This window comes from Nomascus leucogenys, chromosome 4 (genome assembly GCF_006542625.1).
Source record: "Nomascus leucogenys isolate Asia chromosome 4, Asia_NLE_v1, whole genome shotgun sequence".
Classification (NCBI taxonomy): domain Eukaryota; kingdom Metazoa; phylum Chordata; class Mammalia; order Primates; family Hylobatidae; genus Nomascus; species Nomascus leucogenys.
Genome location: NC_044384.1, coordinates 88,131,924 through 88,156,260, shown reverse-complemented (window position 1 = coordinate 88,156,260; position 24,337 = coordinate 88,131,924). Strand labels below are relative to the sequence as shown.

At 49.8% G+C, this 24,337-nt stretch overlaps 1 protein-coding gene across 1 annotated transcript in view; it reads left to right on the top strand.

Annotated features, from left to right (window-relative positions):
* CPT1A (carnitine palmitoyltransferase 1A) overlaps positions 1-24,337 on the top strand; it is a 92,218-nt gene that overhangs the window by 20,007 nt on the left and 47,874 nt on the right. The window contains exons 2-6 of the mRNA XM_030811401.1: positions 6,466-6,619; positions 9,411-9,550; positions 14,158-14,329; positions 17,697-17,798; positions 22,234-22,371. Coding sequence (XP_030667261.1) covers positions 6,479-6,619; positions 9,411-9,550; positions 14,158-14,329; positions 17,697-17,798; positions 22,234-22,371 — 693 coding nt within the window. The 5' untranslated portion in view covers positions 6,466-6,478. The remainder of the gene's footprint in view (positions 1-6,465; positions 6,620-9,410; positions 9,551-14,157; positions 14,330-17,696; positions 17,799-22,233; positions 22,372-24,337) is intronic.

The following is a 24,337-nucleotide window of genomic DNA, read 5'->3' as shown; positions in this document are numbered from 1 at the left end:
CCACAGGAGGCAGTCTTACACTTACAGTGGTCCCCCCTTATCCTTGGGGGATACATTCCATGACCCCTCGTGGATGCCTGAATCTGCGGACAGTACCAAACCTGTACAGTCAGCTTTGTATCCTCAGGTTCTGCTTCTGTGGATTTAGCCAACCAAGGATTGAAAATATTTGGGGAAAAAGAAAAAACCTAGATAATAACAAAAAATAATACAAAATAAAAATACAGCGTAACAACTGTTTACATAGCATTTACATTGTATTCATTATTGTAAGTCATCTAGAGATGATTTAATGTATACAAGAGGGTTGGGCGTGGTGGCTCACACCTGTAATCCCAGCAGTTTGGGAGGCCGAGGTGGGCGGATCACCTGAAGTCAGGAGTTTGAGACCAGCCTGGCCAACGTGGTGAAACTAGGTCTCTACTCAAAATACAAAAATGAAGGCCAGGCACGGTGGCTCACGCCTGTAATCCCAGCACTTTGGGAGGCTGAGGCGGGTGGATCACCTGAGGTCAGGAGTTCAAGGCCAGCCTGGCCAACATACTGAAACCCTGTCTCTACTAAAAATACAAAAATTAGCCAGTCGTGGTGGTGGGGGCCTGTAATCCCAGCTACTCAGGAGGCTGAGGCAGGAGAATTGCTTGAACCCAGGAGGCAGAGGGTGCAGTGAGCCGAGACCGCGCCATTGCCCTCCAACTTGGGCAACAAGAGCAAAACTCCGTCTCAAAAATAAATAAATAAAAATACAAAAATTAGCCAGATGTGGTGGCACATGCCTGTAGTCCCAGCTACTCCAGAGGTTAAGGCAGGAGAATCACTTGAACCCGGGAGGCGGAGGTTACAGTGAACCGAGATCGCACCACTGAACTCTGGCCTGGGGGACAGAGTGAGACTCTGTCTCAAAAAAAAAAAGTATACAGGAAGATGTGTGTAGGTTATTTGCAAATACTGCACTATTTTCTATAAGAGACTGCACATTCATGGGTTTTGGTATGCATGGGGGTCCTGCAACTAGTCCCCCTCAGATTCCGGGGGACAGATGTGTATACGAGGTGTTTTCCTGTGTAGTACTACTGTGTAGTAACTCCCTGTAGGCAGGGAGTGTTGGCAGCATGGATAGCCTGGGTAAAGGGGTGATTCACATCCCTGGCAGGAGGGAGTGGGACAGTGGAAGCTTTCATCATACTGCTCAGAATGGTGCACAATCTAAAACTATGATTTTCTTTTTCTTTTTTGAGATGGAGTCTCACTCTGTCCCCCAGGCTAGAGAGCAGTGGTGCAATCTCAGCTCACTGCAACCTCTGCCTCCCGGGTTCAGGCAATTCTCCTGCCTCAGCTTCCTGAGTAGCTGGGATTACAGGCACACGCCACCATGCCCAGCTAATTTTTGTATTTTTAGTAAAGACAGGGTTTCATCATGTTGGCCAGGCTGGTCTCGAACCCCTGACCTCAAGTGATCCACCCACCTGGGCCTCCCAAAGTGCTGGGATTACAGGCATGAGCCACCATGCCCAGCCTGGAGTTTTCCATTTAATATTTTCAGATGGTGGTTAACCATGGATAATTGAGACTTCAAAAAGCAAAATCACTAGGCATGGTGGCTCACGCCTGTAATCCCAGTACTTTGGGAGGCTGAGACGGGTGGATCGCTTGAGTACAGGAGTTCGAGACCAGTCTGGGCAAGGTGGTGAAACCCTGTCTCTACAAAAAAATACAAAATTAGCTGAGCATGGTGGTGCATGCCTGTAGTCCCAGCTACTCAGGAGGCTGAGGTGGGAGGATCACCTGAGCTTGGGGAGTAGAGGCTACAGTGAGCCATGATCGTGCCACTGCACTCCAGCCTGGGCAATACAGTGAGACCCTGTCTCAAACAAACAAACAAACAAGGTGCAAACTGTAGCTGAGGGGGGACTGCTGTAGGTGCGGCTGTGTCAGTGTTTTTAAGCATAAGGCCACTGATCCAGGCCAGAACCCAGGGTGGGATTTGCGCTCATTAGATTTTGCATAGGGAGCTCCTCTGGCCCTTGTTGGGTTCACTCATTTCTGCTCGTGGCTCAAAGAGGGAGAGGCTAGGTCAGGACAGCCCATCTCAGCTCCTGCAGAAGTAGAAAAACAAACTGTGCACCTTAGGGGCATTTAGAACTCTTAGGGTTACCCTGAACTAGTCCAAATAAACAAGTCCTTCATTAAACTCAGATCGCTCTGTGAGGGCATTTCACTCCTAGAAAGGACACTGTAATTACCTCCAGTCTGACTCTTCCTGTCAGAGGTTAGATTTCTGAGCAAGCGTCGGATACATACCTTTGGAGAGACTTGGCTACAGACGCTATATTTAATCCACTGCCATGAATAATGCTTTTGTGTTCTGTATGAAGCCCAGGAGATCTTATCAATCATGCAGAGGTGGCCAGTCACGTCACTTTATTTGCCACGGTGCATGCTTTGCAGAGTCCTCTTCTGGGATGCCTGCTTCATGGTTACTGCGAAGGCTTTGATGGGAAAGGGGGCTGAGAGTTAACCTTGAGGCCGGGCGCAGTGGCTCACAGCGGTAATCCCAGCACTTTGGGAGGCCGAGGTGGGCGGATCATTTGAGCTCAGCAGTTCGGGAACAGCCTGGCCGACATGGTGAAACCCTGTCTCCACTAAAAATAGAAAAAATTAGCCAGGCGTGGTGGCAGGCACTTGTAAGCCCAGCTACTCGGGAGGCTGAGCATGAGAATCGCTTGAACCCGGGGGGCGGAGGTTGCAGTGAGCTGAGATGGCACCGCTGCACTCCAGCCTGGGCGACAGAGTGAGACTCCGTCTCAAAAAAAAAAAAAAAAAAAAAGTTAACCTTGCGACTCCAGGGGAGTCTTCCAGCTGCTTAGATAACTTTTTGAGAAATGGTTCAGAGCTGCTTGCTTTGATGCTCTCTTCAACCCATGGCAAACATCTGCTTAGTGATCTTGCTGCTTTCAAAAATGGGATCCATTCCTTTAAAACTGGCCAGGCCATGGGAGTTGGCTGCATGCCTACTAAATAATATGTAAATACTGTTGTTTTGTTGTTGTTGTTGTTGTTGTTGAGATAGGGTCTCACTCTGTCGCCCTGGCTGGAGTACAATGGTGTGATCATGGCTCACTGCAGCCTCTACCTCCTGAGCTCAAGGGATCCTTCCGCCTCAGCTTTCCAAGTAGCTGGGACTACAGGCCCACACCACCATACCTGGCTAATTTTTAATTTTTTTTTAGAGACAGGGTTTCGCCATATTGCCCAGGCTGGTCTTGAGTTCCTGGCCTCAAGCAATCCTCCCACCTCAGCCTCCCAAAGTGTTGGGATTACAGGTATAAGCCATCGTGCCTGGCCCATACATATTGTCGATTGCTTTGCAAATTGCTCTAAGCTGAAGTTATAGCTGGTGGAATGTAGTTTTACCAAATTACTCTTTCAGAGTCATTGAAGCAGAGCTGGCAGGTTCTGTGCTGATACCCCCCGGGTGTGTTGTCCGGCCCAGCTCCTCCCTCGCTCTGGCGATGTGGGGCATCTCCACCCGGATGTCCTGGTGACATTTCACATGTGGCAGGTCCAGGCATGAATTCTCAGCTTCTGCCCCCGCCTGCCTCCTTGCCTCCCTGAGACTGGTCCCTTGTCAGTACCTGGCTTCACTGAGTGGGTGGCTCAAGCCAGGAGCCCGAGGGCCCATTTCACCAGCACATGCAGCTCAAGATGCCTCTGCAGACTGTCTTGTGTGGGTCATTGTCCACACTGTCACTGTCCCTGTCACTGACAGCCTGGGCCAGGCCCATGCACCTTCCTGGAAGACAGCCTCAGCTTCTTACTGGTCCTGCTTCCCCATCCCCATCCATACTCCATACAGCAGCCAGAGTGGTCTTTAGAACAGAAATAGTGGCAGGTTCCCCTTTCTCCGGGCCCTTGGATGCTTCTCCATTGCTAGCACAAAACCCTGCCACCTCCCACCGGCTGCCTCTGCCTTCCTCTCCAAACTTGGCCCCCTGCCCTTGAACCCAGACACCCTGTCCTTGACCCCAGCCACCTGTCCTTGACCCCAGACACCTGCCCTTGACCCCAGACACCCTGCCCTTGACACCAACTACCCTGCCTTTGACCCCAGACACCTGCTTTTGACCCGACACCCTGCCCTTGACCCCAGCTGGCCTGCCCTTGACCTTAGCTGTCCTGCCACTGACCCTGGACACCCTGTCCTTGACCCCAGCCACCCTGTCCTTGACCCCAGCCACCTGCCCTTGACCCCAGACACCTGCCCTTGACCCCAGCCTCCTGCCCTTGACCCCAGCTTCCTGCCCTTGACCCCAGCCTCCTGCCCTTCCTGCCTCCAGCTCTTGCCTGCTCTTCCCATGGTTGCTCCTTCTCCTGGCTTCACTGTCTCCTGAGAGGTCCCCTCGGCACCTCCCCTTCCTGCACCAGAGTGCTGCTCATGCGTTGCTTGTTAGCTCGGTCTAAGCTGTGGGAGGGCAGAGGGACCTTTTCTGCTGGTGTGCAGCTCTTCTCCTCGGCTGGCACGTTGGAGGCAGTCAACAAATGTTTGTAATATGGACAGATGTCTGAAATCGGGTGCCTTTCTAGGGCCTGCCAGCGGATGGTTCTGTGTTTTGGCTGGTGGAGGACTGAGCCAGGCTGATTTCTGTAACAGGGGATCTTTGAAACTGTGATAGCCACTGATTTTGATCTCGCCTTCAGAGGGCATCAGTGGGTGAAAACAGGAAAATCATCCTGTGGTCAGAACACACACACACACCCACACACACACACCACACACACACAACCACACACACACACCACACACACCCCCCACAAACCACACACACACAACCACACACACACACGTACCCACCCACACACACACACCCCATACCCACACACCACACACACATGCACCCACACACACCCCCACACATACCACACACACGCCCACGCATCCCCCACACACACACCATACACACACACCACACACCCCTACATACAATCACACACACACCACAGACACACCCACACACACCACACACACATACACCACACACACACCACACACATACCACACACATAACACCACACACACCACATACACGTACCACACACACATATACACACACACCACTCACACACACACACACACACACACACACACGAGTTTTTGGATTTTTATTATGGTCCTTGATAGTTTTTTCCTCTTAGCTTCTTTTTTATCCATTTAGTACTTTGTGGCAGGCAGCTTGGGAGGAGGTAGAGGAGGCACCGTGAGAAGGGCAGGCGCCACTGCCCCGGGGGGTCCAGGCAGGGATGGGGGTGGGCTGTGCTGTGCTGAGCGGCTGTGCCAAGGAGCCTGAAGGCGGCTGGAGCCAGGATGAAGGGGACAGGAAGAATGTAGCAGATCCGGAAGCAGTTTTCTGCAGCTGGGCAGGGGATGCTGTCCCCAGGGGCTGTGCTCGGGTCTGGACGGCAGCGCCCCGGGATCCATTCAGCCTGTGGTGCTGCTGAGGCAGGTTCCGCTTCAGCCGCTGCCTCCGAGGAAGAAGGCCCGCTCCGTCTGTGAACACCCATTCTTGAAGCGTCTGCACACGTGACTCATGGAGTCTTCGTGGGTCTCTCTGAAACCCTAGAACAGTTTCTCGAAAGAGCAGCCACACAGACACCAGAGGCAGAGGCATTTGGGATTGATCTGCGCTCGAAGTTCAGGGTCTAGGGCTGTCGTGGGCTCCTTCGTGGACACTCTGGGCCTCTTCTATGCCAGCCTCCAAGGGCCTGGCTGCAAGATTGAGATTTGTCTGTGCTGTGTGAGTTGCTGAAGCGCCGTGGGCTTTGCATCAGCAGGTGTGGCCTGGATGCTGGCTTGGAGGCATGGTTCTGGGCCATGTCCAGGGCCAGGGTTGGGGTACCACGAGCCTGGATGCTGGCTTGGAGGCATGGTTCTAGGGAATGTCCAGGGCCAGGGTTGGGGTACCACGGGCCTGGATGCTGGCTTGGAGGCGTGGTTCCGGGGGACGTCCAGGGCCAGGGGTTGGGGTACCACGAGCCTGGATGCTGGCTTGGAGGCGTGATTCCGGGGGACGTCCAGGGCCAGGGGTTGGGGTACCACGAGCCTGGATGCTGGCTTGGAGGTGTGGTTCCGGGGAGCATCCAGGGCCAGGGTTGGGGTACCACGGGCCTGGATGCTGGCTTGGAGGCGTGGTTCCGGGCGACGTCCAGGGCCAGGGTTGGGGTACCACGGGCCTGGCTCCTGACGATCATCTTGGGCTTCTAAGCAGAGGCAGCAACTGTCTGTGTAGCGGTGGACAGGCAAGGGGGTGCCAGCTGTGGTGATGGAATTGGTCTGTTGATGAAAAATATTAAATCTGTTAAGTCGGGAGGAAGAACTTAAGTTCAGAAGGAATGGCACTTCTGTATGAGGGTTTTTTTAGTGTCTGGTCACATGTTCCACTGTGTTACATTTTCTCCTTCTCCTTCCAGGTACTCTCTGAAGATGGCAGAAGCTCACCAAGCTGTGGCCTTTCAGTTCACAGTCACTCCGGATGGGATTGACCTGCGGCTGAGCCATGAAGCTCTTAGACAAATCTACCTCTCTGGACTTCATTCCTGGAAAAAGAAGTTCATCAGATTCAAGGTTTTCTGAGATTTGTTGAAATCTACACAGTATGCCTTTTAATATCTAAGAATCTACACAGTATGCCTTTTAATATCTAATATCTAATAGCTGTGGCAGCTATTGAGGTCTACGTGCTTCAGACTGGTGACTGCATATCACTTACCTATTTCCATGGTACTTAAGGCTTGGGGACACCATCACATAGACTTTAGCTCACTGGATGCTTGGAGCAGTTCCATTAGGCAGGTAGAGGGACTGGGCATGCATTAAAGCAGGCTGGGAAATCGAGGCTCAAAGGGCCCACGACCTACTTAATAGAAGGCAGAGTAAAGACTAGAATTCACATCTTCTCCTCTGAGTCAGAATCCTTTACACCTTGTTCAAATAGGATTTTTTTCCAGGCCAGGTGCAGTGGCTCACACCTGTAATCCCTGCACTTTGGGAAGCTGAGGTGGGCGGATCGCTTGAGCTCAGGAGTTTAAGACCAGCCCGGGTGACATGACAAAACCCCATCTCTACAAACAATACAAAATTAGGCAGGTGTGATGGCATGCATCTGTAGCCCCAGCTACTCAGGAGGCTGAGGTGGGAGGATTGCTTGAACCTGGGAGGCAGAGACTGCAGTGAGCCATGATTGAGCCACCGCACTCCAACCTGGGCAACAGAGCAAGACTTTGTCTCAAAAAAAAAAAAAGATTTTTTCCAAACTTCAGCAAGTGAATGTAATAACTACTTTGTTGATAAAACATTCACACATTAGAAACTCTCCACATAAGGGTCAGGCGCAGTGGCTCACGCCTGTAATCCCAGCACTTTGGGAGGCCGAGGAGGGCAGATCACGAGGTCAGGAGATCGAGACCATCCTGGCTAACACAGTGAAACCCCATCTCTACTAAAAAATACAAAAAATTAGCCGGGCGTGGTGGTGGGCGCCTGTAGTCCCAGCTACTCGGGAAGCTGAGGCAGGAGAATGGTGTGAACCCAGGAGGCGGAGCTTACAGTGAGCTGAGATTATGCCACTGCACTCCAGCCTGGGTGACAGAGTGAGACTCTGTCTCAAAAAAAAAAAAAAAAAAACTCTCCACATAAGTTCAAATACGGTTGAGTCCACATGTTCTCAATTCTGTTTATCTAAAGAAGTGGAACTTTGTTCTTTTTTAAGTGTCTTGTTTTTCCATGTATTTTAATTTATTTTAAACATCATAGAAGGAGTAAGTGCACGTTTGAAAACACGCAAACTAGGTGAAAGTTCATCAAGTCAAAAGTGGACCCCCCCCACCGCCCAACCCCCCGCCAGCCCCAGCGGTAGCTCAGTTCAGTTTGTGGACTTCCCAGTGCTCCTTCCCCGAGGGCGGCACTGAAGTGGGCCACTGAGAAAGGCCTAAGCTCAAGGGCAGGTGGCAGCAGGGACAGCGGAGAGGCGGGCGAGCCCCTGGGAGCCGGCACAGCTACACAGGTGTACCTGGGGCTCAGCCTGTGGGTTCTTGGGCCCAGATAAATAACTCACCAAGGTGACATCCAAGATGTCACTGAGGCACTAGCTTGGCTCGCTGAGAGCTGCTGTTTTTCACCTTGGAATCTGGGAAAATAGAAACTTGGATGCAGGGGCTTGGCCATCATATTCAACCCAGTGCGAATGTTGTTCTCCCTCTCCCCTCCCCTCTTTTTTTTTTTTTTTTTTTTTTTTGAGACAGGGTCTTGCTCTGTTGCCCAGGGTGGAATGCAGTGGTGCAGTCACAGCTCACTGTATTCCCAATAGGCTCAGGTAATCCTCCTGTCTCATCCTCCCAGGTAGCTGGGACCATAGGTGCCACCACAATGCCCGGCTAATTTTTTTTTGTTTTAGACAGAGCCTCACTCTGTTGCCCAGGCTGGAGTGCAATGGCACAACCTTGGCTCACTGTGACCTCCGCCTCCCGGGCTCAAGTGATTCTTCTGCTTCAGCCTCCTGAGTAGCTGGGACTATAGGCGCCCGCCACAACACCTGGCTAATTTTTTGTATTTTTAGTAGAGACAGGATTTCACCACGTTGGTCAGGCTGGTTTCAAACTCCTCACCTCAAGTGATCGGCCCACCTCAGCCTCCCAAAGTGCTGGGGTTACAGACGTTAGCCACAGCACCTGGCCTGCTTTGGTCATTTTTAATCCATCATCTTTGTCAAATCAATATCTTATTAGGATGGTTTAGTAAGAATTTTTTTTTATTGGAATTGTCAAACATACACAAGAGTGAAGAGGACTGATTAAAGATCCCCACCGTTCCCTTCCTTGTTTCAACAATTTTGCCAATTTTGTTTGATATAATCCTTCTTTTTTTTTTTTTTTTTTTTTGGCTGGAGTATTTTACAGCAAATTCTCGACATGGAGTGAGGTCTCCCATGAAATCTTCAGGGTTAAGCAGCCTTCTGACACAGGGGCGGCAAGAGGAGCAGTTTTGGAGCTGGGGTCTCGGGGCATTCTAGACAGTAGCAGGCTGGGGACAGGACGTCATGGTGGCTCAGTGATGTCCTTCACCAGCTAAACTAGTGCCTGGGCTGATTATCATGTCCCGGGGTGTCCACTCTTGGGGAAGCTTTCAGGGTGGATTTTGGCTCAGAAGTAGTGGAAGGGAGGAAACTGGAACCGCTGCAGGCTGTAAACTCTGGGGAGAGTCCCAGCTGGTGGGGTATGGTTTCTTGGTGCACGCACGCTGCCGACACCCTCTTCTCACTGCCTGCCGTCCCAGCAGCCCTGCTGCCGGGGGCCATGAAGCGTCATTGTCCTGTGGGTTGTGGGAGGACACCGCTCATGGCCCGTGTGTCTGTCTTTAGAACGGCATCATCACTGGCGTGTACCCGGCCAGCCCCTCCAGTTGGCTTATCGTGGTGGTGGGCGTGATGACAACGATGTACGCCAAGATCGACCCCTCGTTAGGAATAATTGCAAAAATCAATCGGACCCTGGAAACGACGTAAGTAATCCTGTGAAATCTCCAATTGTTTGGGAAGTTACCGATTTTATTGCTGTTTTTATGTCTCTTCAAATGTGATGATTGTCACTGTTCTGGATTCGATGTGAAGCTCCTGATGCTGTTCTCACATCAGCTTTCTTTCCGTCTCCTGGGTGGTGTTAAGGTCCCCCTAGGAGTTTGCGGTCCCCTGCGGCCATTCCTCTGAAGACCAGGGTGAGAAGAGTGGTAGTGGCCCTGGGGCACCCCTCGAAAGGTGTCAGGGCCTGAGGGTTTGGCCAATAATGACAGTGCCCTTAGCCTGGCCAATAGGGCTCTGAAACGGAATTTCTGCTCAAAGGGCTGATTCCCCATGTAGTAATTTCTTTGCACTTGGAGTCTGTTCATCCCAGAGTTCTGTGACCCTTGAACTGACTGCTGTGGGGTCCTCTGCAGGGACCTCACCCACTTAACTCTCTGTCAGGGTGGTTTAGAAATCTCCAGGGACCCCCCCTTGTCACTCCCACCCCTAGGGTTTTGATTTTCCTGGGGCTTATTTCTTGCTACCAAGAGATAAGGCCCAGAGACACCTTAGGTAACATTCAGCACATGTTCATTTTATTTTTTTTTCCAACCACTTGCCGCCTGTTGATAGCACATGTTTATTGCACGCTTGTGATGTCTGTTATTCCATCCAGTTCTGGAGATGGCCCAGACTCCCATCTAGGAAGGTCAGAGCCTGCACTGCAGTGACCTCTCATTAGGGTCCCTTTTACCAGTGAGGAAGCATTCAGACAGATGCCGGTGTCTGCCCAAGTCACAGGAAGAGGGAGCGGGGAAGCTGGAGTTCAAACCCAGCTCTGCGCAGCTCTGAAATCTGTGCTTTCTTCAGTGTAGCACTGAGGTCCCCCCACCCCCTGCCCCAGAAGCTTCCGTGAGACAAATGCGAGTGAACACCGCATTTTTGCCATTTGGGCACGGTGGTTCACACCTGTAATCCCAGGACTTTGGGAGGCCGAGGCGGGTGGATCACCTGAGGTCAATAATAGCCACCAACTCCTCATAATTGGGCTTTGTTTTGGGGCCAGGAGTTGCAGGCGGAAGGCACGATGCCGGGTCAGGGCTAAGCTAAAAAATGAAGCTCTGGATCTTTATAGTCACGCCTTCCGGGTTGTTTGCATATAAATATTGTTTAATCAGAAAGAAATAAGAAAATAAACTGGTAGAAAAAGGGATGTAAACAAAAACTCACAGTTAATGGCTGAATTTGATTTTTTTTTTTTTTTTTTTTTGGAGATGGAGTTTTTGCTCCGTTGCCCAGGCTGGAGTGCAATGGTGTGATCTCGGCTCACTGCAACCTCCGCCTCCCGGGTTCAAGCAATTCTTCTGCCTCCGCCTCCCGAGTAGCTGGGATTACAGGTGCCCACCACCATGCCTGGCTAATTTTTGTATTTTTTGTAGAGATGAGGTTTCACCATGTTGGCCAGGCTGATCTCGAACTATTGACCTCAGGTGGTCCACCCGCCTCGGCCTCCCAAAGTCCTGGGATTACAGGTGTGAGCCACTGTGCCCAGCCTTGATTCTGATGACTAGAAATAAAAGATTAAGCAGATTAATGGTCTGACTCTCCTGATGACAGCTTGAGCAGGTGCCCTGATTCTTGAACCCCTTTTTGCGAAGGGTCTGCAGAGGACCCCTCCACATCCTGTTCCTTCTCCAGGAAGCCCCTGAACCCTCCAGAGTCATTGAGCATCCAGCTGAGTTGCTTGCAACCTTGAGGTAGCTCAGGAATGCTGGCTCAGGCCTCTGTAAGTGTGCAAGAAACATAATAAAAGTTCCCAGTCATTTTAGCAGAAGCATGCCTGGCTGGGACGCCTGCCAGGTTCCTTGTCTGCCTGGGGACTGCTGTCATTGCTGTCACTCAGAAAGCAGTTGGCAGACCTGGGTGCTTGGGGCGGGCCTAGCTGCTGTCTTCCTTGAGGTCCCAGGACCCGCAGGCCTGCAGTGGATAGCTGCCTCCGAGCCTTGCGTGTGGAGCTGTTGCTACGTACTTTTCATTCTCTCATGGGATTAATGAATATCTTTTTTTTTTTTTCTTTTTGAGATGGAGTCTCACTCTGTTGCCCAGGCTGGAGTGCAGTGGTGCGATCTCGGCTCACTGCAACCTCCACTTCCTGGGTTCAAGTGATTCTCCTGCCTTAGCATGTCAAGTACCTGGGACTGCAGGCACACACCACCACGCCCAACCAATTTTTGTATTTTTGGTAGAGATGGGGTTTCGCCATGTTGGCCAGGCTGGTCTTGAACTCCTGACCTCAAGTGATCCGCCCACCTCGTCCTCCCAAAGTGCTGGGATTACAGACGTGAGCCACTGCACCCGGACCAGATCTTTAATTTACTCTCTAGTGTAGGCGCTCTCTTAAAACTGGATTATATTTAGAAGTGTTGACTGTTTAAAGCCCTTAATAATCTGGGTCTTTGTAAGATTTGTTTCTTTGTACCTCTTAAATCTATTTTGGTAAACTGGGCCATCCCTGGCCTAAATTTAGAAAGGCCAGGTTAAGGGCCAGCGTCTTCCAGCCTCATGGGCCATTTCCTGTCCTAGAGGGGATCTGCAGTATCTCTGGGCCGCTGCCTTCAAAAGTGGAGTCAGGCTGGGCGTGGTGGCCTATAATTCCAGCACTTTGGGAGGCCGAGGCAGGAGGATTGCTTGAGCCCAGGAGTTCAAGATCAGCCTGAGCAACATAGTGAGACCCTATCTCTTAAAAAAAAGAAAGAATAAAAAAGTGGAGTCATACGTGTCATGTGAGGTTTGTCTCTGAGTCTGTCCCCGATAGCCTTGTAAGGAGCATGTCCTTTCAAAGAAAGCTTTTTGCTAACATTTTTTATCTAAGTGCCTCTATGTCTATATTTTTAAAAATCTTGAATGTATCATTTATTTGTTTATGCTAAAATATTTTTATTTTTGCAAATCAAGTAAATATATAGGTCTTTTTCTTTCAGTAATCTAAAACGTAGATTATCTAAAAGACAGCTTCTTAAATCCCTAAACCCAAGTTTGCTTATAGGTTAGATGACCAGAAAAGAGTGTATAGGTTTAAAAAAGAGACTACAGTTAAACTCCAGTGCTAGATTTCACAGGTTATAGAAAGATATACATTTTGGAGCAAGAGTATATAACCTTGTAGATAATTTGTTTTTGTCCACTTAAATATTATACAGTGTTAAATTAGTGGTTTTCTTTTTTTTATTTCTTATTTTGAAGAAATATTTATTATTATTTTTTATTTCTTATTTTCTTTTTTAAATTTTATTTTTGTATTGATGGGGTTTTGCCATGTTGCCCAGGCTGGTCTCGAACTCCTGGACTCAAGTGATCCACGCATCTTGGCCTCCCAAAGTGCTGGGATTATAGACTTCAGCCACTGCATCTCGCCATATTAGTGCTTTTCAAATATTAGGGACACCTTTAGGTTATATATATATTGGTGTTTTAATCATTTGAAGCATGCTTAGTTTTCATTTTAAAAATATTTTGCAGTTCCCAAAACAACCAAAACTAAAACAAACCACAAAACAGCTGCATTTCTGGCCAGGCACGGTGGCACACACCTATAATCCCACTACTTTGGGAGGCCGAGGCGGGTGGATCACCTGAGGTCAGGAGTTCGAGACCAGCCTGGGCAACATGGCAAGATTCCATCTCTACTAAAAATACAAAAATTAGTTGGGTGTGGTGGTGCGCACCTATAATCCCAGCTACTCGGGAGGCTGAGGTAGGAGAATTGCTTGAACCTGGGAGGTGGAGGTTGCAGTGAGCCGAGATCACATCATTGCACTCCAGCCTGGGCAACAGAGCAAAACTCTGTCTCAAAAAAAAAAAAAAAAAAAAAAAACCTGCATTTTGTCTCATTTTTAAAGTCTCATCTTAACCATACTATATACTACCTTCCTTCACAAACAAAAACATTTCCTGTATTTAAGTTGAATATTTACATGACCGTTTTACACAGTCCATTTCTTTATTTGTGTTAAATACTCCTAAGTCAAAAACAAGCTCTTTTGATATAAATGCTGGTGGTAATAGTTGTAACAAATAATTTGAGATTACGATTACATCTAAAAGTAAGTTTGAGAGAAAAAAATTCATCAAGAGCTGAAGAAAGTGGCCCAGAATCTCTTGTGCACCTGCCGGGGAGGTGCAGGTCAGCAGGGCATGGCTCTCATGGTGGCCAGGTCCTGGCCTCATGGCATCCCCTCTGCCATTGGTCCTGAGTTCCTGGAGGAAGCTGTATCTTTTTCCAGAAGACACAGATTAGCCCTGGTTGGTTTCGAGGCCACCCGAGCAGATCGGGCTGAAGGGACCTCCGGGAAGAGAGCAGACAGGCCTGTCCCGGGTGCCTGGGTCTGCCAGCTACTTTCAGTGTGATTGGTTTTGGGGCGAGGAGGAGAGTGCCCGTGAGTGTTTTAAGAGCTCGGTTCCTACAAGTCCTCTCCCTCTGACTTTCCTGGCTCTACCTGGGGCAGGCTGCTGGGCCCTGCAGCATGTGGTGTCTGTGCCATCACCAGTGGCGTCGGTGGCACTGTGTGGCCTCACGCACAGCCTCCCTTGTCTGGGTCTGTCTCCGCAGCGACTGCATGTCCAGCCAGATGAAGAACGTGGTCAGCGGCATGCTGTTTGGCACTGGGCTGTGGGTGGCCCTCATCGTCACCATGCGCTACTCCCTGAAAGTGCTGCTCTCCTACCACGGGTGGATGTTCGCTGAGCACGGCAAGATGAGTCGCGCCACCAAGATCTGGATGGTAATTGCGCGTCCCTCTGGCTGTGGAGGGGGGTGGACAGTTTGGGCTTTGGGAAGAAGGACACCCCTGCGACCTTTTCTCCCTCGATGCCTGTTGGGTGACTTGGGCCTCAACCTTGAATGGCTGGAGGGGTTTGAGTCACCATGACACAAAAGCAGGGGCCAAAGAGTGCTTCTCTTTCGTGACGTTAGTGAGACCTGCAGCATTTTATATTGAGGTCTGCTCGGTTTGTAGCTGAGGTCATTCATCAAATAAAAGTGCTGTCCATCCGGTTCTTTGTAGCGTTCTTGACTCACTTGTTGTCAGGCTTTAAATGGTTACCTTAGTTGACCCCTCACACAGGCTCCCGTGACTTGGACTTAGCTTCTGGAATGTTCCCCCAGCTTGCCTTGGCCCTCATCCCAAGGATCCCTTATTTAAGGTAATGGCTTTGCCATATATGTGGATGCTTGTCCAAATTTCATGATTTAAAAGTTTTTCTTTTTTATTTTTATTTTCATTTTAGTTTTTTTTGAGATGGAGTTTCACTCTTGTTGCCCAGACTGGAGTGCAATGGCACGATCTCAGCTCACTGCAAACTCCACCTCTCAGGTTCAAGCAATTCTTTTGCCTCAGCCTCCCAAGTTGCTGAGATTACAGGCATGCACCACCATGCCTGGCTAATTTTGTATTTTTAGTAGAGACGGGGTTTTACCATGTTGGTCAGGCTAGTCTTGAACTCCTGACATCAGGTGATCCTGCCCTGGCCTCTCAAAGTGCTGGGATTACAGGTGTGAACCACCACACCCAGCTTTTTTTTTTTTCTTTTTGAGACAGGGTCTTGCTCCATTGCCCAGGCTGGAGTGCAGTGGCACGATCACGGCTCACTGCAGCCTTGACTTCCTAGGCTCAAGTGATTTTCCCACCTGAGCCTCCTGAGTAGCTTGGACTATAGGCGCACACCACCATGGCTGGCTAATTTTTGTAGTTTTAATAGAGATGGGGTTTTGTTGGCCAGGCTGGTCTCAAACTTTTGAGCTCAAGTGATCGGCCCACCTTGACCTTCCAAAGTGTTGGGATTACAGGCATGAGCCATCACACCCGGCCTCAATTTAAATTTTTTTACGGGGGCTGGGCACGGCTGCTCATGGCTGTAATCTCAGCACTTTTGGAGGCCAAGCCCGGTGAACCACCTGAGCTCAGGAGTTTGAGACCAGCCTGGGGAACATGGCAAAACCCCGTCTCTACTAAAAATACAAAAATTAGCCAGGCAAATTAGCCAGGCATATTAGCCAGGCACATTAGCCAGGCATGGTGGTGCATGCCTGTAATCCTAGCTACTCGAGAGGCTGAGGTGGGAGGATCGCTTGAGCCCAGGAGGTCAAGGCTGCAGTGAGCTGTGGTTGCGTCACTACACTCCAGCCTAGGCGAGAGAGCCAGACCCTGTCTCAAAAAAAAAAAAAAAAAATTATCGGCTTAGTTTTTCTGAAAATCAACCCTCCAAGATGGGCATCATCTCTGGACTTTCAAGACCTCCATCTGGGGGCTGGGGTCCCTGTGACCCCCTGCAGGCAGGCATGTGCCCCGTGTACCATCTGCCCATTGTAGTCATGGCCCTGGGCCTTGGGCTTCGCTTGGCACCTCAAGCCCAACCTGGGTCTCTGGGGCCAGACATGTGTAAAGAAACATCTGCTTTATTCACCCCTGTCTTGCCAAGTGGCCTAAATGGTTCTAATGGACCAGGTAATCACGAGAACATTTTCTGCAGAATTTTTCTCGAATGGGGCTGCTCCGTGGGTCTGCCGGTGTATACGAAGCCATGGGTCTGTTTTGGTTTCTTGTCTGCCCCGACCTTGGCCCTGGGGCCCTTCTGCTCGGTCGCCTCGGGGTGGCCCCCACAGTGGTGCCTGCCTGGACTCGGCTGCTGTCCCAACCTTAGTGGGAGCCTGCTTGTGAGAGAAGCGTGGGAGTCACTGCAGTGCCCACCACACACCAGGACTCCGCTCTTTGCCAAACAAAAAAAAATTTTTTTTTTTTTTGAGACAGCATCTTGCTCTGTCACCCAGGCTGGAGTGCAGTGGTACAATCTCGGCTCATTACAACCTCCGCCTCCCGGGCTCAAGCGATTCTCTCACCTCAGCCTCCACAGTAGCTGGGACCACAGGCACACACCACCATGCCCAGCTAATTTTTTGTATTTTTAATAGAGACAGGGTTTCGCCATGTTGGCCAGGTGGTCTCAAGTTCCTGGGCTCAAACAATCCACCCTCCTTGGCCTCCCAAAGTGCTGGGATTAACAGGCGTGAGCCGCTGCACCCAGCCAAACCAATTTTTTATCTCAAATAAATTTTCTGCCATTTGGATATAAAATTTCTGATTTCTAGAGAAGCAGAATTTAACACCTAGAAGAGACTCAGGGGTGGCTCCCACGCTTGGCAAAGCAGGCTAAAGGGTACTCCCTCCAGTGGGTTCGCAGCTGAGGTTCAGCTGAGTCCCAATGCCCTGTGGTACCAGGACTCCCCGCCTGGGCCCGAGGACTGCCTTTGTTTTGATTGGCATTGAGGTGACTGGTTTTTATACAGGCTTGATCATCCAGCCTAAAACCAAGGGCCGCAGATGTGCCCTCTGGGAGGCTTGGCAATGACTGAAGGAAAGACACTGCTTCCCCTCGGCTTGGCTCAGGGCCAGGCACGTTGACCCTCCTCACTGTTCCTAGAGCCTGGAGCCCATCCCGAAACTAAGGGCCTTGCAGAAGGAGGTGGGGTGAGACCCACCCTAGGTGCAGAAGCACAGTCAGGGTCCTGGCCAGTCACGACGCTGGCAGCGACATCTCACGGCCTCCATCAGGCTTGGCTTTGATTCCATCTGGTTTTTTGGTTTGTTTGTTTTAGTTTTGCTTTTTGACATAGGGTCTCACTATGTCACCCAGGCTGAAGTGCAGTGGTGTGATCACGGCTCACTGCAGCATCAGCCTCCCTGGCTCAATCAATCCTTTCACCTCAGCCTCCCAAGTAGCTGGGACAACAGGCACATGCCACCATGCCTGGCTCATTTTTTGTAGAGATGGGGTTTTACCATGTTGCCCAGGTTTTTATTGGCATGGAGGGCGGGGTCATATGTTTATTTGCTAGAACATGTTAAGTATGGGGCGGGTAGAAGATGGACAAGATGAAAAATAAATCGACACAGGAAATCAGTAAGTGGCTGGCACGTTGTGCGCACTGGAAAGGTGGCTTCGGATCTTTAACATAGCCTTGTCTTTGAAATTGTAATTCTCCCATCCAAGTACTAACCAGGCCTGACCCTGCTTAGCTTCCAAGATCAGGTGAGAACAGGTGCATTCATGGTGGTTTGGCAGTAGACTGAAAACATAATTCTCTCTCTTCAGGGTATGGTCAAGATCTTTTCAGGCCGAAAACCCATGTTGTACAGCTTCCAGACGTCGCTGCCTCGCCTGCCGGTCCCGGCTGTCAAAGACACTGTGAACAGGGTAGGTGTGGCTTAGGCCTCACATTGAAATGTCAGCGATCTGTGGATTAAGGCTTAGGTCTTAATTATGATGAACTAGGTCACCGTCATTTGGCTCAGGTAGCCTTCAGCGGTGTGCCTGGTAGGGTTCTCATGGGAACTCTTTTTTTTTTTTTCCCAATGCATCACTGCTGCATCTTAGGTGTTTTTTAAAAAGTGTCAGGTTGCATGGAGAAACTGCTTGGTGCATTTTTTTAAAGCCTTAATTTAATTTAATTTTTTGTGTTGGACTCTCCCTCTGTCACCCAGGCTGGAATGCAGTGGTGCAATCTCAGCTCACTGCAACCTCTGCCTCCCAGGTTCAAGTGATTCTCCTGCCTCAGCCTCCTGAGTAGCTGGGATTACAGGCACCTGCCACCACGCCTGGCTAATTTTTGTATTTTTAGTAGAGACGGGATTTCACCATGTTGGCCAGGCTGGTCTCGAACTCCTGACCTCAAGTGATCCACCCGCCTCGACCTCCCAAAGTTCTGGGATTACAGGCATGAGCCACTGCGCCAGGCCAGTTTTTGCTATTTTACATAATTGCTAAATACAACATTGTATTAAATGATTGCAGTCACTCCCCATTCTTCCCTCCCCCCACCTAGTAACTTCTCTTCTACTTTCTGCCTCTGGATTTGCCAATCTGAGGCACCTCATATAAGTGGCATCATATCACATTTGTCCTTTTGTGGCTGGCTTCTTTCACTCCGCGTAGTGTCTTCAAAGTTCATCCACATAGCAGCCTGTGTCAGAACTTCCTTCCTTCTTATGGCTGAATAGTATTCCATCGTATGGCTAGACCATATTTTATTTATCTGTTCATCTGTTGCTAGGTGGCGAATGTTTTTGATCTGATTGGTGAGGGTCATCAGCTGAGGGTGGGGTGATTGTCAGCTTCCAGCTGGTCTGAGGACAGGCTGCTTCTTGACCCACCAGCCCCACTTCAAAGCCAGGCCCCTAAGGGCAAGGCACTACCTAGAAAGCCTGTCATTTCATCCTCAAAACTACTCATTTCTTTTTCATTTTCATTTTTTTTTTTTTTTTGAGACAGGGTCTCACTCTGTTGCCCAGGCTAGAGTGCAGTGGCTCGATCTTGGCTCACCGCAGCCTCGACTTCCTGGGCTCAAATGATCCTCCCACTTCAGCCTCCTGAGTAGCTGGGACTACAGGTGCATGCCACTACATATGGCAATTTTTTTTTTTTTGAGATGGAATCTCGTTTTGTCACCCAGGCTGGAGTGCAGTGGCGCGATCTCAGCTCACTGCAAGCTCCGCCTCCTGGGTTCACGCCATTCTCCTGCCTCAGCCTCCCGAGTAGCTGGGACTACAGGCGCCCGCCACCACGCCCGGCTTTTTTTTTTTTGTATTTTTAGTAGAGACGGGGTTTCACTGTGTTAGCCAGGATGGTTTCCATCTCCTGACCTTGTGATCCGCCTGCCTTGCCCCCCCAAGTGCTGGGATTACAGGCATGAGCCACCACGCCTGGCCCTATTTTATTTTTTCCAGAGACGGAGTTTCACTATCTTGTCCAGGCTGGTGTTGACTCCTGGGCTCAAGTGATCTACCTGCTTTGGTCTTGTTTTTTCTTTAATTGAACAAAAGGATGGGGAGCAGCTCCATTTCTTTCTTTATGAAAAAATTGTGGTAAAATGTACACAACATGAATTGTACTGTTAACCACTTTCAAGTGTACAGTTCAGGGGCACTAAGTACATTTATAATGTCATGCAGCCCTCACTGCTGTCTCATTCCAGGACCTTTCATCACCCAAAAGCTCATAGCCACCAAGCAGTCACTCCCTATTCTTCTACCTCCCTCTCCCAGCCCCTCAGAACCACTAATATCCTGTCTGTCTCTATGGATTTGCCTGTTCTGGACATTTCACATAAATGGAATCATGTGGCCTTTTGTGACTAGCATGTCTTTAGGGTTCACCCATGTTGTAGCATGGATGAACTTCATCCCTTTTTGTGGCTAAATAATATTCCATTGTATGGAAGGACCACAGGACCACAGTTTATTGACCTGTTCATCCGCTGTTGGGGACGTATCCAGGAGTGGAATTGCTGGCTCATGGGAATTCCGTGGTAACTCGTTGAGGAACCATGCACCATTTTGCATTCTAACCTGCAGTGCATGGGTGCTTTAGTTTTTCCACATCCTGGGACCCCAATTTTAAAACTATAATAAGCAAGGGGTTAAGGGTTTGAATCCAGGCTTGGTTATTGAGTCCCTCCTGTTGGCCTTGGTAAGTTTCTTCCCATCTCTGCTCTTTTTTTTTTTTTTTTTTTAGACGGAATCTTGCTCTGTCGCCCAAGCTAAGGTGCAGTGGCATGATCTCAGCTCATTGCAGCCTCCATCTCCCAGGTTGAAACAATTCTCTTGCCTCAGCCTCCCGAGTAGCTGGGATTACAGGTGTGCGCCACCATGCCCGGCTAATTTTTGTATTTTTAGTAGAGACAGGATTTTACTATGTTGGCCAGGCTGGTCTCGAACTCCTGGCCTCAAGTGATCCGCCCACCTCGGCCTCCCAAAATACTGGGATTACAGGCACAAGCCACCATACCTGGCCCACCCCATCTCTCCTCTTCTGTGCCCACACTTGCAAATCAGGGCTGGTGACAGCCCCTGTTCCACTGGCAGGATGGGGTGAGGGTGAGATGCTTGACCTTCGGTGACCTCTGTCTGTGTTGCAGAGCTCAGGGTTCCACTTCACCTCATCAGGGCATGATTCTCTGTCTCATTCACGGGCATTTTACTTTGAATAAGCCTCAACATGCTTGACAACTGCCCCCACCCCCTTTTTTCTGGAGACAGAGTCTCACTCTCTTGCCCAGGCTGGAATGCAGTGACACCGTCCTAGCTCACTGCAGCCTTGAAATCCTGGGCCCGAGTGATCCTCCTGCCTTAGCCTCCCAAGTAGTTGAGGCCACAGGTGTGCACCACTATGCCTGCAAATACTTTTCTGTTGCCCAGGCTGGTCTTGAACTCCTGGGCTCAAGCAATCCTCCTGATTCAGCCTCCCAAAGTGCTGGGGTTACAGGCATGAGCCACCGTGCCCAGCCACAGCTGGCCCTTTTAAGGGAGTGGGGTCTTACTTTTCAATGTATAGGGAGGGACCCTAGAGAGATTACTATTGCACCAAGGCTTTGTTTTTTATAGCAGACAACTTGTCGGATTAAAATATTTCATGACAAATTGTGGGGTTAGCAACAGTTTTACTTTTTGTTGTTGTTGGGGGAGACAATTTTTTGTTGTTGTTGTTGTTGTTTTTGTTTTTTTTTTTGCAGAGACGGGGTCTCACTCTGTTTGCCCAGGCTGGTCTTGAACTGGTCAAGATTGCTTGGTCAAGAACTTGCTCAAGCACTCTGCATTCCTTAGCCTCTCAAAGTGCTGGGATTACAGGTGTGAGCTACTGCACCTTGACCAGTGTTACTTTCTGTAAGAGCTTGCCTAGGTGTGTAGCAGAAGCTTTTGAGTGTCTTTTTAAACAGTTGCTCTCTGTGTTTCCACCTCTGAGCATTTGTTCAACCAAAGTAGCACATGTAAAAGGATGAGGCGGGGTGGGGGCTGAAAACCCTGAACCTGGGGCCCTGGCATTGGCCTGGCTCCGTGACCTATTCCAGCCCCTCGTTCCCGTCCTGCTGCCTGAGCACCTGCCCAGCCCCAGCACCCAGCTCTCAGCATGACTATGCCCCATCTCATGGTCACCATCACAGGTCATCAAAGCTTACTTAGGTCAGAACAGATCTTTTATTAAGGGCCAAATAATAGATAAGAGACATTCTTGAAATTTCCTTGTTAACTTTTCTTGTCAACTCTAGAATTTATTTTAAATTCTAAAAATTTAATGGGATTTTCTGGTGATGCAGGATTTGGGACTAATAAAGGAAGAAAAAGTTTAATTGTTAAATTATCATTACCCTATGACACCATTTAGCATTGAAGGGAGTTTACCTGTCTAAGGACTGCCAAGACCAACTTGGGGGAAGAGTCTAAAGTTTTTCTTTTTTATTTTTGAGATAGAGTCTCACTCTGTTGCCCAGGCTGGGGTGCAGTGGCGTGATCGTGGCTCACTGCAGCCTCAACCTTCTGGGCTCAAGCGATCCTCCCACCTCAGTCCCCCAGGTAGCTGGGACCACAGACATGCATCACCATGCCCAGCTAATTTTTGTCTTGTTTTTTGTAGAGATGGTGTTTCACCATGTTGCCTAGGCTGGTCTTGAACTCCTGAGCTCAAGCGATCCACTGGCCTTGACCTCCCAAAGTGCTGGGATTACAAGCATGAGCCACCATGCCCAGCCTAAAAGCTTTTCAATGTGTTAGAACTTTTCCTAAGGCACAAGTGAGGCAAACATAGGCTTTGATTAATATGTTTTAACTTGGGTGATTTTTTTTCCCGATAATCCCAGTATCTAGAGTCGGTGAGGCCTCTTATGAAGGAAGAAGACTTCAAACGGATGACGGCACTTGCTCAAGATTTTGCTGTCAGTCTTGGACCAAGATTACAGTGGTATTTGAAGTTAAAATCCTGGTGGGCTACAAATTATGTAAGTCTGTATACACAGTTTTTCTTGATGAAATTTCTCTGTATGAAGACGCTAATTTTGAGGGGCAGGAATAACAGGGCTGAAACGACAGTTTTGATTAGCCAAAATCACACCCTAGGAAGTTACAGCTATAGTTTTACCTGCGTGCAGAGTGGGATGTGTGTGTTAGGACTGACATGTAGTTACAGTGACAGTTTCTTGGTTTTTGGATTTTTTGTAGAGACAGGGTCTCACTCTGTTGACCAGGCTGGTCTCAAACTTCTGGGCTCAAGTGATCCTCCTACCTCGGCCCCCCAAAATGCTGGGATCACAGGCATGAGCCACCAACCCAGCCTACAGTGACAGTTATACCCTGAGTGCAGGTGCACCGGCACGATGCTGTGTTTTGCACGCAGGAACCTTCTGCCTCTCCCTCTCCCTCTCCCACTCCCTGTCCCTCTTTCCCGGAGAGTCCTCCTGTGAGCTGTTCCTCCTGCAGCAGTGCCATGCTGCCCCAGAGACCTGCTCCCATCCTCCTCTTTGGTTTATCTTGATTCCAAGGGCATCCTTCCCGAGCTCGCTGGTGGATGCAGGGATGGTGTGGGATAGGGCGGTGCTGATCGCCCCTCCCTGGGGTTGAGTGTGGCTCAGTGGTCCCAGGAGCATCTCTTTCACCAGAGCATCTTAGCTGGCCCCCTGTGTGTGGGGAGCTAGCTGGGCTTCCACGTGCTGGGAGGGCGAGAGCAGGCCTCTGGCAGACGAAGCAAGGGAGGGAGTCTAGCTTTGAGGAACAACTAACACGGAAGAGAAGGTGTCCAAAGTGACCCTGACAGAACCAGCAGGTGGTGCTAGAAGTTGCATCGTGGGTGGATGGGCAGTGCCTGGAGGGGTCTCCGAGCCTCAGGGGGCCGGGCATGTTCGCTGGCTGCACGGGTGTGCTAGACTGGTAAACATCAGCTCTGCACAGCTCTCCGCACACGAGACCCTTTCATGGGCACCGTTCTGTAGGTACGTGGGTTTCAGCACAAAGCTGAAAAGGAAGCGATCCCTGGGTCCAGCAGGCTGTGAAGGGACAGCAGCTGTGAGGTGGTTGGGGGGCACTGCCTCTGGGTGGCCTCAGGACACATGTGCCAGGGAATAGAGACAACACCCGCGGAACGCCAGGTTAGTGCCACGGACTGAGACGGTGGTTTCTTCAGGGAGACCTGGGAAGCAGGAAGACGAGAAGCAGGCTGTGGAGCAATTTTGCATAACATTGGTTTTTTCATTGTTGTTTTGTTTTGTTTTCTTTTGTTTCTGAGACAAAGTCTCGCTCGTCACCAGGCTGCAGTGCAGTGGAGCGACCTCAGCTCACTGCAAGCTCTGCCTCCCAGATTCAAGCAATTCTCCTGCCTCAGCCTCCTGAGTAGCTGGGACTACAGGCACCCGCCACCACGTCTAATTTTTGTATTTTTAGTAGAGACGGGGTTTCATCATGTTGGCCAGGCAGGTCCGGAACTCCTAACCTCAAGTGATCAGCCCGCCTCAGTCTCCCAAAGTGCTGGGATGACAGGCATGAGCCACCGCACCTGGCCTTTGTTTCTGTTTCCTTTTATTTGAGAAAGGGTCTTGCTCTGTTGCCCAGGCTGGAATGCAGTGGCACAATCATAGCTCACTGTTGCCTCGAACCCCTGGGCTCAAGTGACCCTCCTGCCTTAGCCTCCCAAGTAGCTGAGACTACAGGCGTGAGCCACCACACCTGGCTAATTTCTTAAATTTTTTTTGGAGAGATGGAACCTTGCTATGTTGCCCAGGCTGGCTTCAAACTCCTGGCATCAAGCGATCTTCCTGTCTCAGCCTCCCAAAGTGCTGAGATTACAGGTGTGAGCCACCATGCCTAGCCCACAGTATTGGTTTCTAAAACATGTTAGCAGTCAAACATTTATGATTTCCTTTCCATTTAGTCTTTTAAACGTTTTTAAATTTTTATTTTATTTATTATTTTTAT